The sequence below is a fragment of the Helianthus annuus genome, chromosome 8 (genome assembly GCF_002127325.2).
Source record: "Helianthus annuus cultivar XRQ/B chromosome 8, HanXRQr2.0-SUNRISE, whole genome shotgun sequence".
In the NCBI taxonomy this organism is placed as follows: domain Eukaryota; kingdom Viridiplantae; phylum Streptophyta; class Magnoliopsida; order Asterales; family Asteraceae; genus Helianthus; species Helianthus annuus.
In genome coordinates, this window is record NC_035440.2 from 123,469,317 (window position 1) to 123,480,855 (window position 11,539).

Here is an 11,539-nt window from a genome sequence, read left to right on the forward strand (position 1 = left end):
AAAATGCAGTTTCAAGACGGTTCATGGTTTATATCTCCTTTGAGCATGACAATAAGATTTTTTTTGTTGAAATTAAATAATTCTTACATTCCTAACATAAAATCCCATGGGTATTAGGTATGGAGAATGGGGTGTGTGTTTTACATATGGTACCTACTATGCTCTTGGAGGGCTGGCAGCAGCTGGGAAGATGTATAAAAATTGTCAGGTTATCCGTAAAGCTGTCAAATTCCTGCTAAGAACACAAATGTCGGATGGTGGGTGGGGAGAAAGCTATCGATCGTCTCCAGAGAAGGTAATCCTAACAAGTTGGGCTGTTAACATGTGAGTTTCTTAAGTTAGAATGTGTTACATTTTGGTTTTTTTTAGAGTTTATTTGAATAATCCAGTTTGGTTCTTAGATTTTGTATTGATTTTCACATGCATATACCTGGTAATGTATTCATATATCATATTTCAAATTTGATATGCATGCAGTTTCGTCTCTCGGTCATACCTTCCTTAATCGATCTTCAAAAGACGCATCGTTGGTAATTGATTGTGTTCTGGATTTCAATCTGTAGGTAAGTTTTGAAGGAATTGTAACGAAATGTGATGATGGATGGTAGACCTACATGGGCACCGGCTAAAGGCAGAAACGAACTAGGCAGAACGCATATTTTTGAGCCTTTGTAGAAATATTCCTTGTGGGATATTGATTTTTTCGTTACTTCCGGTTTCGGGTACCGGGAAATCCATTTAATAAGCATGTTTTCTTTAATTTCTAACTTAATATTATTGGTCTATAACCGTATACATGGCCTATCATTGGTTTTCAGTAGCACTACAAGTGGAAGTTGATCTGATATCTTTATAAGGTTTTAAACTTTGGGTTATTGGATTTTATCACCCTCAACTATCGGCCTTTGGCCGATGCCACCCGCAACTAACACTTTGACACCTGGCACCCCCAGCTTTACTTTTTGTTTGCACTGGCACCACTCAGTTAAATCTGCTCTAACTTGGTTAGTTTTTTGTCCGACGTGGCACCATTTGGCTGATGTGTACATGATTACGTGGCTGATGATGTGTTATATCTCGTTTATAAACCCTGCTAAACTCATTTTCCAGTCTCCAACTCCCTAATACAGAACCTATCTCCTCCATAACTAACGCCGGCCAGACCTCCGGCCATCCAAATTCATACACTCATTTCATCTCCGACGACAACTAGCTTTCACTTCTTCATCCTCTTCCTTCTGTTGCACTGATGCGATGACCGTTATCCACCGGAGATAACGTCACCATGACACACACAAAACCCTAATCTCCCCACAACAATCACTGTAATGTAAAACCTTCACTCACTCTTTCTATTTACTCATTATCATCATGTCATCTAATTATATCTCAATTTCCCCATCATTATCCCCCCCCCCCCCAATTCCCTTATCCCGGTCAGCAAGTGCATGATCTTGTTGTTAAAGAAGGGTTCGAACATGATTTGTATGTATCGACGTGTTAAACGATTCGCCATCTCATCTGACAACGCAAACGATCTCATCTGAGATGCTCGCCAACTGTTCGATCATATGCCTGTGAAAGATGACACCTTTATCAGCAACACCATGATTTGAGCTCATTTGGGAATTCACCAATATGAAGAATGTGTGGGTTTGTATAGGGAATTGAGGGGAAATGTTGGGTTTAAACCCGATGGTTATACGTTTATGACATATGGGAAGCTTTGTGCTTTAAGTTTGGATTTTTGGGGAAGTCAGCAAGTGCAAGATCTTGTTGTTAAAGAAGGGTTCGAACATGATTTGTATGTATCGACGTGTTTAGTCGATATGTATGCGAAATTAGGGAAGATGGACTGTGCACAGAAACTGTTTGATGAAATGCCTGTATTAGCAGCTAAAGTTGCTAACAAAAAGAAGCGTCCGGTTAAAAAAAATCGATACTTTAACACCACAAGAGTGGAAAACATGGTCGTGTTTCCGCGGAATCCACAGCTTCCACGGCCGGAAGCACCGCCGGGAGTCCTGGTTGTTTACACAGAGGGCGGAGAAAACCGTAACACCTCCCGTCGATTAAGCGATCGGACTCACCGCCGGAAAATACGGTGCAGATCCCGGGATATGTAGGTTTTTATACGTTGCAGATTCCGGGATAAGGGTGTGTGTATATACGTATATATGTATATGTGAAGGGGTAAGATGGCTGGGTCAGCAGAAGGGTTTTTATATTGGGATACAGTGACACGTCATTCGTCACATATTCCAGTCCATCTCATCAACTTAGTGCCACGTAGGATAAGAAACAAACCCAGTTAGTAAATATTTAACTGAGTGGTGCTAGTGCAAACAAAAAGTCAAGTTGAGGGTGTCGGGTGTCAAAGTGTTAGTTGCGGGTGGCAACGACCAAAAGCCGATAGTTGGGGGTGACAAAATCCAATAACCCTTAAACTTTTAATTACACTCTTTTCTTGGGGGGTATAGAATAATAATATTTCTAAAGTTTGATCTTATGTTTGTAGGTACTAGAAGAAATTTGTTACTAGCTCAAGATTCACCACAGATGTTATTAATACATTAAATATATATATATATATATATATATATATATATATATATATATATATATATATATATATGGTAGGTATATGGTAAAAAGTGTCTAAAATGTGAGAAGGGTAAGAAGTGTTTTAAACCATTGGATATTTGATCTAATGGTTGAGATCAATAGGGTATAAAATGTAAATTGTGTTTTAATTAGAAGGACCTTATGGAAAATTAAAGGCCAATAGTGACTTTTCCAACGTTTCAAATATGGTAACCGTTTCAAAATCCCCATCAATCTCCTATAAATCAGCGAATTTATGGTAACTTTTTCAAAACCCCCATCAATCTCCTAAAAAATCAGCGAATTTCTCGTACTGAAATAAATTCTTCGATTTCCTTCACAACAACTTTTTATAACACTATAAAGAACAGTATATTACATGATAAAACACTATAGGAAGATATAACACTATCTGTTTACTGTAAGACACTATACATAAATAAAACACTGTTGATGGGGGGTAAAACACTATGAAAAGGAACAGTATATTACATGATAAAACACTATAGGAAGATATAACACTATCTGTTTACTGTAAAACACTATACAGAATAAAACACTATTGATGAGGATAAAACACTATGAAAAGGAACAGTATATTACATGATAAAACACTATAGAAAGATATAACACTATCTGTTTACTGTAAGACACTATACAGAATAAAACACTATTGATGGGGATAAAACACTATGAAAAGGAGATTAAAGATACCTGTACATAATATAACACTATTGACTGGGGAATATAACACTACAACAAGAACTTACCGTAAACAATTAAATGTATAGAACAAATCGAATTCGAATCACATCCCTAATAAATCGGCTGATATTTTTGGCAGTTATCATTGGAAATCAATTAATTGATAAGAATGGACAATTACTAATATACCCTTTTGAATTAATTAAGATAAGAGACACTTGTCATTTCCAAATTATTTCTCACACTTCTCACAAAAGTTGGACTTTTTACACGATCCTCTACCTATTTATATATATATATATATATATATATATATATAGGGGATCGCTAAAATGAAAACCACCTCCAGTTGTAAGAACCGCGGGAACCACTTTCTGGCCATTAGATCTTTAAAAGGGATGGATGAGATTAAAAGTAGTTAAAAGTAATATTAAATTCTTTTTGTCTTATTATGTCTTTAATATTTTATTGTTAAAGGGTATTTAAGTAAAATTGCCTTTTTTGTCTTTTTATATATATTATATTTAATTGTCATTTTTGTCCTATTCATTAATTACTATTTATTAAAAAAACAATTTCTTTTAAAAGAATATTTTGAAATAACATTTTTACAATAATTTTTTTAAGATTTTGTTTTAAAAAAAAATGTTTTGAAGAGCCGTTTTATTTACGCCCTGTTTTTTACGCCCGGCTTTTTCAGGCGTCGTTTTTTAACGCGCCGTTTTACCGTCCCGTTTACGCGTCGTTTTTACGCCCCATTTTTTAACGTGCCGTTTTACCGTCATGTTTTTACGCGCCGTTTTCTACACCCCGTTTTTTCACGCTTTTTACGTCCCGTTTTAACGCGCCGTTTTTTCTCAATCGACGTTTTTTAATGCGCCGTTTTTTACACGTTTTTTAACGCGCCGTTTTTTCGAAGATCCGTTTGAAGATCCGTTTTTTTTTACGCCCCGGTTTTTTCGTTAACGTTTTTTTTTTTACATTTTACGCGCCAATTTTGACGTTAACGTTATTTTACGTTTTACACGTCGGTTTTTTACGTTTTACGCCCCGGTTTTTTACGTTTTACGCGTCGGTTTTTTACGTTTTACGCTTCGGTTTTTTACGTCTTACGCCCCAGTTTTTTACGTTAACGTTTTTTTTACATTTTACGCGCCAATTTTTACGTTAACGTTATTTTACGTTTTACATGTCGGTTTTTTACGTTTTACGCCCCGGTTTTTTACGTTTTATGCCCCGGTTTTTTACGTTTTACGCGTCGGTTTTTTACGTTTTACGCGTCGTTTTTTACGTTTTACGCCCCGGTTTTTTTCGTTAACGTTTTTTTTACATTTTACGCGCCAATTTTTACGTTAACGTTATTTTACGTTTTACACGTCGGTTTTTTTCGTTTTACGCCCCGGTTTTTTACGTTTTACACGTTGGTTTTTTACGTTTTACGCGTCGGTTTTTTACGTTTTACGCCCCGGTTTTTGTCGTTAACGTTTTTTTCCGTTTTGCATTTTATGTAAAACATTTTACGTTTTACATTAAACTTTTTATGTTTTTAAATTTTACGTTTTATGTAAAACTTTTTACGTTTTAAGTTTTATGTTAAACTTTTTACGTTTTACGTAAAAGTTTACGGTTGAACTTTTTTTTCACAGAAATTTTTTTACACGAAAACTTGTTTACGCAAGACGAACGCACCCATAAATCGCAAAGTCGGTAGGTGTCTCGGATAGATTTTTATCGTCATCGACGGGGGAAAAGAATATAAAAAACCAACAACAACAACAAAAAACAAAAGTGTATCTCGAAAAAAAACGAAGTTTTGGCTCAGATTTTCCGATAATCAGAGGCTACAAAGTGGGGTTGCGGGTTCAAAAAACCCTACCCTCCGCCATCCTTGCCGCGCCATCGTCGGTTTTTTTTTTTTTTTTTTTTTTTTTGCATCATCACAGCCGATTCAATAAGGCACCATATTCAAACGATTTGAACATTCAAAACGGAACAAGAACATCATTCAAACATTTTTCAAACCCAGATTCAACATGAAACCCAGATTCAACATCAAACCCATATTCAAACATCAAACCCATATTCAACATCAAACCCAGATTCAACCTCAAACCCATATTCAAAACATCAAACCCAGATTCAAACCCAGATTCAACATCAAACCCAGCTTCAACATCAAACCCATATTCAAACATCAAACCCATATTCAAACCCAGATTCAACATCAAACCCAACATCGGAGCCGTCGACATCAACCACTGCCACACCACCAAAACCACCGCCACACCACCAAAACCACCGCCACACCACCAAACCCACTGCCACACCACCAATCCCACCGCACCCACCTCCGTTGCAACATCATAAACCCACCGAAACCCGAGCCACTACTCCAACCTACAGCCCCAAAATTACTTGTTTTAGACATCTTTACACTCCAACATCTTTTTCAATAACCAAATCAATACCCACATAACAAATCTTCAAAAATTCAGTAAAATAAAACAAAACATCTTCATTTAACAACTTAAAAAAACAAACTTTCATACCTGGATTCACGAGTTGATTTAACAGAAAACTATGAACTTGGGTGTTAATCGGAGCCCCACGGTTGGTTTATGTGACCGGTGGGTGGGTGCAGCGGCGAGGTGATCAGAAATCAGAGGTGTCGGCGGTAATGGAGAAGGAGGTGGGAGAGGGGATAAGCGGTGGTGGTCAGTAGGGGTGGGTATGGTCATCATCATCGACGGATGTCGATGAAGGGGGACGCTTCTGCCGGAGAAACCGACATCAGTTGAGGGTGGGTTGTAGGTAAGTTTCGCCGGTTCCACTTCTCTCTCATCAAAGATGAACATGAAAATGGAAATTACAAAATGAGGAAGAAGCTTTTAAAACGAAATAACCAGATGAGATTGAGAGGAGAGAGGATATGAGTTTTCAATAAGTTGGAGAGAGAGAGAGAGATCTGACAATCATTAATGAGGAGAGAGGGATGAGAAATGACATTTGGGGTAAAAGACCAATATACCCTTTGAGGTGGTAAAATCTGATTGATGGAGAGTGGTTCTCGCGGTTCTTACAACTAGTGGTGGTTCTCATTCTAGCGGCTCCATATATATATATATATATATATATAACAAATTAACAATTAACAACTATTATTATTGATGATTTAGTGGATCCTGGTAGATACCCACCACAGATATTATTAATACAATAAATATATATATAAAAATAACAAATTAACAACTATTATTATTGATGATGATTTGTAAGGGTCTCGAGCATGTGTGCATCCTCCCTATAAATACCCTTCAAAGCTTAAACTTTTCCAAACCAAGTAATTTACTTTGAAACATGGAAGTCAAACAAAAGGAGACTATTCGTCCGCTAGCAAACTATCATCCGTGTGTCTGGGGTGATCAGTTTCTATTCTATGATGAGGTATAATGTACTAGATATGTTTATATCTCCAACTCGTTTAATTTAACCTATATAAAATACAACCTGATTTTAGTTACACATAATGAATTTGTATATTTTATTTTATATGTGATACAAAACATGTTTTTGTAACTGTGCGCTTCCCGTATTTTTAATTATCTTTCAATATAAGGTTATTGTATAAATGGATCTTAACATGCTAAACATGAAAAATGAGTGAAATATTTTGTACCAATCAAATCATACATATATTTAAGTCCTAAAATCTAAAAAATAACAATAGAAAAATAATAAAATTATGTAATTACTCTAGTAAAGTAATTATATAATTCCTCTTAGAGTAATTAAATATAATTAATCTTGAGTATGGTAACAATAGAAAAATAATAAAATTATGTAATTACTCTAGTAAAGTAACTATACAAGTTTTTTTTATTTATTATTTTTAACTAAAAATTATGCTTAAATACATGAAAAGAAAATTTTTAATTTTTTTTCACTTCTCATGTTTATGTTTAGTATGGTAAGAAGCATTGTAGTTGTTGTTTACCCCTGTGTTTCAAAAAGAAACAATCTTTATTTTGTAATTCTTATTATTTAAATACATGTAATTAGGGTTGTCCGTTAAAGTCAGGGTAAGCTCGGACTCAGCTCGATTATAAACCGAGTCGGCTCAGCTCTGCTCGGATTTGAAGCTGAGTTGAAAATCAAAGTTCGAGCTCGGCTTGATTTTCAACCTAGATGGCTCAGCTAGGCTTGAATTTTAAAAAATATATATATCAATAAATAGCTTTCAAAACTAAATAGTTTAAAATATTATTCAATAGTTTAAATGGAAATGCTTAAAATAACTTCAAACAACCAAAATTAAGTTCAATTAAATACAAAATAAGTTTCAAATTTAAACAAAATACAATATAAGTTTATTATCATCACTAATAAATCCCAAAAAATACCATAGATATCCATGCAGCTACACACCTAACCACAAATAATAACAATTTTATTATATATTATATGTGTATAAAAATAATATATATTAAAGGTAACTAAGACAAACTGAGCCAATACGTCTTGTTACAAACTGAGTCAGGCTACTACGGCTCAGTTTCAAATCAAGCCATATAGAACGAGCTTTTACCGACCTATGACCGAACGAACTCTGAGTCATGAGTTTTTTAAACAGTCCTGCATTTAGCATTTAACAAATCTTTTCATTCTTTCAAATAATAAAATAACAATATTTCTCTGCAAATAACACAAATATTAACATATTGGGTAAAAATGGGCATTGTCGTGTGTGTGCTCTTGTGAGGTAATCAGTAATACACATGTTCTATTTGATTTGACGAACACAAAATTTAGCAGGAAGACCAAGCGTCGGTAGAGCAATTAGTCGAAAGTTTGCAAGAAGAAGTGAGGAAAGAAATTCTCGTTGCCTTGGATGATCCGACCAAACATACTTACTTGTTGAAACTAATCAATGATATCCAACGTCTCGGTATAGCCTACTGTTTTGAACAAGAGATTGAGCAAGCCTTGCACCATATTTATACTGTGTATGGTGATGACTGGAATGGTGCTAGTGATGCCCTTTGGTTTCGACTCCTTCGACAACAAGGGCTTTACGTTTCATGCGGTTAGTACATGTATATAAGTTCAATTTACTAAGAGGATATGGTGTGGGCGGCAAACTGGTTCGGCAAAAGGAGTTTGCCGCTCGGGAACACCACCGCCAACCATGTTTGCCGCGAGGTGAAGGTGGAGGTGCGGTAACCGGTTGCCGATCAGGGAGAGGGAGGGTAGGAGAGAGAGGGGGTGTGTGGTGTGGGGTCCATGTCATCTTTAACTAATCACATATTTTTCCTTTTTTTTTTAAATAGTTTACTAATTCATGATGTGTCTAATCACTGCCAACACTTTTGAGCATAGTTTAAACACTTTTCATTGAATGACATGACACACTCTCATTGGTTGATTTTGAAGTTTACTACTTTCAAGTGTCTAACCACTCCCAACACCCTATTCACAATGCAAAAGAAGTACTTAACCAATTGTTATATAATGAACTCAGATATTTTCAAAAAATACAAGAACAACGATGGAACTTTTAAGGAATCCTTAAGTAGCGACGTTCAAGGCATGCTTGAGTTATATGAGGCGACATACTTGCGGGTGCGAGGCGAGGCTATACTAGATGATATTCTTGCCTTCACAAAAAACCAACTTCACAAAATAACAAAGGACCCCCTTAGATGGAACTGTACTCTTTCTCTTTCGATGCACATAGAGGAAGCACTAGAGCGACCCATATGGAAAAGATTGCCAAGGCTAGATACGGTGCGATACATACCTTTCTATGAACAGCAAGATTTGCATAATGAATCGCTAGTAAGACTCGCGAAGTTGGATTTCAACAGGCTTCAGTCATTGCACAAAAAGGAGCTTAGCCAACTTGCCAAGTAATTTTATTTTTCCATTCACTATGGTTTTTATTACAAATTTGAAAGCATGTTCATTTTTGTTGTGTTTGTGTTCGAAATTATTGTAGGTGGTGGAAAGCTTTTGACCCTCCAAAGAATCTGCATTATGTAAGAGACAGAATTGTTGAAGGATATTTCTGGATAGTGGGTGTCTACTTTGAGCCTCAATATTCTCGGTCCAGAATTTTCTTAACAAAAATGTTTAAAATGTTATCAATTTTAGATGACACTTATGATTCTTATGGTCTTTATGAAGAACTTGAGATTTTCACCAAAGCAGTTCAAAGGTATATGTACACACATGTCTACACCAACTGCACTAAATGAGCAACAAAATAGCTAATCTAAATTATAACTACAGCTGGTCAATCGCCTGCATCGATGCACTTCCTGATTACATGAAGCTGTCATACAAAATACTCTTGGATTGTTACCATGAAATAGAGGAAATAATGGCAACCGAAGGAAAAGCATATCAAGTTCACCATGCCCGAGAGTTGGTTGGTTTCTAGTGTTCTTTTTATACAGATAGAACTGAACTGAACTGAACATATCTTTCTCTAATGCAGATCAAAGAGATGAGTAGATGCTACATGATTGAAGCAAAATGGAGAAACGACGGGTATGTACCAACACCGAAGGAGCACGAATCCGTTACATTCATTAGTTGCGGCTACAAATGCTTTACAGGATCAAGTTTTGTTAGCATGGGAGATCTGGTATCAGAAGAGTCATACAAGTGGACTCTTAGCAATCCCCCCCTCGTAAAAGCTGCATCGGTGGTTAATAGGATTATGAATGATATTGCTGGCCATAAGGTACATACAACTTTGGTATCAATGTTAAAGGAAAAATTACCAGACAAGTTAGCCAAAAAAAAAAGTTAACATAATAACATATATTGAATTTTGGCGGCTTAGACATATCCAAAAAAAAAAAAAAAACTAGGAGAGGCAGCTAAGCACCACAGGCTAAGACGGTAAAGCGTGGGCTAACTTTTAGCCGGCACACAAAACCTTACAAATTACAATGGCGTCCACTAAAAAATAATTCAAAATAACACACATGTAAAGCATAGACTAAATTTAGCCGGCGACTAAAATTTAATCCACCTTTTCTTCCGGTCATCTTAAAAAGTGGGGCTAAATTTTAGCCTTAAGAAAAGCGTAGGCTAAATTTAAGCCTTAATTGATAATTTTTTTTTAAGATCAACAAAATGAGATCACATATAATGCACTGGCTAATATATACCAACTAGTTTTGATGTAATGGTAAACTTCTTGAACAAAATTAAATGTAGGAGGAGCAACAAAGGAAGCATGTTGTGTCGTCTGTGGAAAGCTACATGAAGGAACATGAGGTAACAGAGGAGTACGTCTATGATTTGTTCAACCAAAGAGTAGAAGACGCATGGAAAGATATGAACCACGAGTGGCTTACATGTAAAGACATTCCTATGGCTCTTAAACTGCGTGTGATCAATCTGGCAAGAGTCATCGAAACACTATATAAATACGATGATACTTTGAAAAACGTCGGAGAAGAACTCAAAGATAATATCAAGTCTTTATTCATAAACGCGATGAGCGTTTGAGTTACAATTCTTCATGGCCTACTATGTCTCATAGATCGTGAAGATGTTGGTTCGTCCTACGAAGTATTAAGCTACTAAATAAGACCACAAGTAGGAATTGTGTTAAGCAATCCTAATTAATGGTCAACTGAAGCTACAATAAATGGTTTGTGTTTATGTGTGGTTTGTATTTTAGTACGGTTTGTATTTTTAGTACGGTGTGTATTTCATGGTATTTTTAATCAAAATGGTGTAATGTCTCGTGATTTAAAATCGGCAAAATTCATGAATATGAGACTGACACCCTTAAATTTAGATGAGAAACTGTTCAAAACTAAATTGTTTTGATTACTTAATCTTGTAACTAAAACTAGAAACAATTAATCAGTAAAACAAATTTTTTCAGCTTTCATTGAAATTAGAACTACAATGCAAAGAGTAAAATCAAATTCATATACAATGATAGGTCAACGCCACACACTGTAGCCAAACTGAAACTCCCATCTCTTTAGAAGAATGCTACCAGAGAACTATAAAATACGAGCTTGAACCTTCACCATTATAACAATACAAGTTCATCGTAAGCTACATTTTTAAGGTTAGTACAAATTGTAGGAACCATTCACGTATAAAATATATAAAACACTCTTATTAAAGAATTATAATACATAATATAATAGGAAAGTTTTAAATTAAAACAACTATTACAACTTAGGTAAAGAAATACATA

General features: G+C 35.5%; 1 protein-coding gene across 2 annotated transcripts; it reads left to right on the forward strand.

Moving 5' to 3' along the window:
- The first annotated feature begins 6,642 nt into the window (after nucleotides 1-6,642).
- LOC110940690 ((-)-germacrene D synthase-like) lies at nucleotides 6,643-11,124 on the forward strand. 2 transcript variants are annotated; one of them, XM_035975800.1, is made up of 7 exons: nucleotides 6,643-6,753; nucleotides 8,122-8,392; nucleotides 8,828-9,215; nucleotides 9,305-9,523; nucleotides 9,598-9,736; nucleotides 9,806-10,054; nucleotides 10,537-11,124. In XM_035975800.1, exons 1-7 carry the CDS (start codon nucleotides 6,667-6,669, stop codon nucleotides 10,828-10,830), a joined length of 1,647 nt encoding a protein of 548 aa, XP_035831693.1. In that variant the 5' UTR covers nucleotides 6,643-6,666; the 3' UTR covers nucleotides 10,831-11,124. The 2 variants fall into 2 exon arrangements, with proteins under 2 accessions (XP_035831693.1, XP_035831692.1); XM_035975799.1 differs by having other exon boundaries at nucleotides 6,649-6,753; nucleotides 8,119-8,392.
- Nucleotides 11,125-11,539: the final 415 nt, after the last annotated feature.

Coding starts and splice junctions, on each gene's coding strand:
- LOC110940690 (XM_035975799.1), top strand. CDS start 6,667: ATGGAAGTCAAACAAAAGGAGACTATTCGTCCGCTAGCAAACTATCAT. Junction 8,393..8,827: donor AGGGCTTTACGTTTCATGCG/GTTAGTACATGT, acceptor TAATGAACTCAG/ATATTTTCAAAAAATACAAG. Junction 9,737..9,805: donor TTCACCATGCCCGAGAGTTG/GTTGGTTTCTAG, acceptor TCTCTAATGCAG/ATCAAAGAGATGAGTAGATG.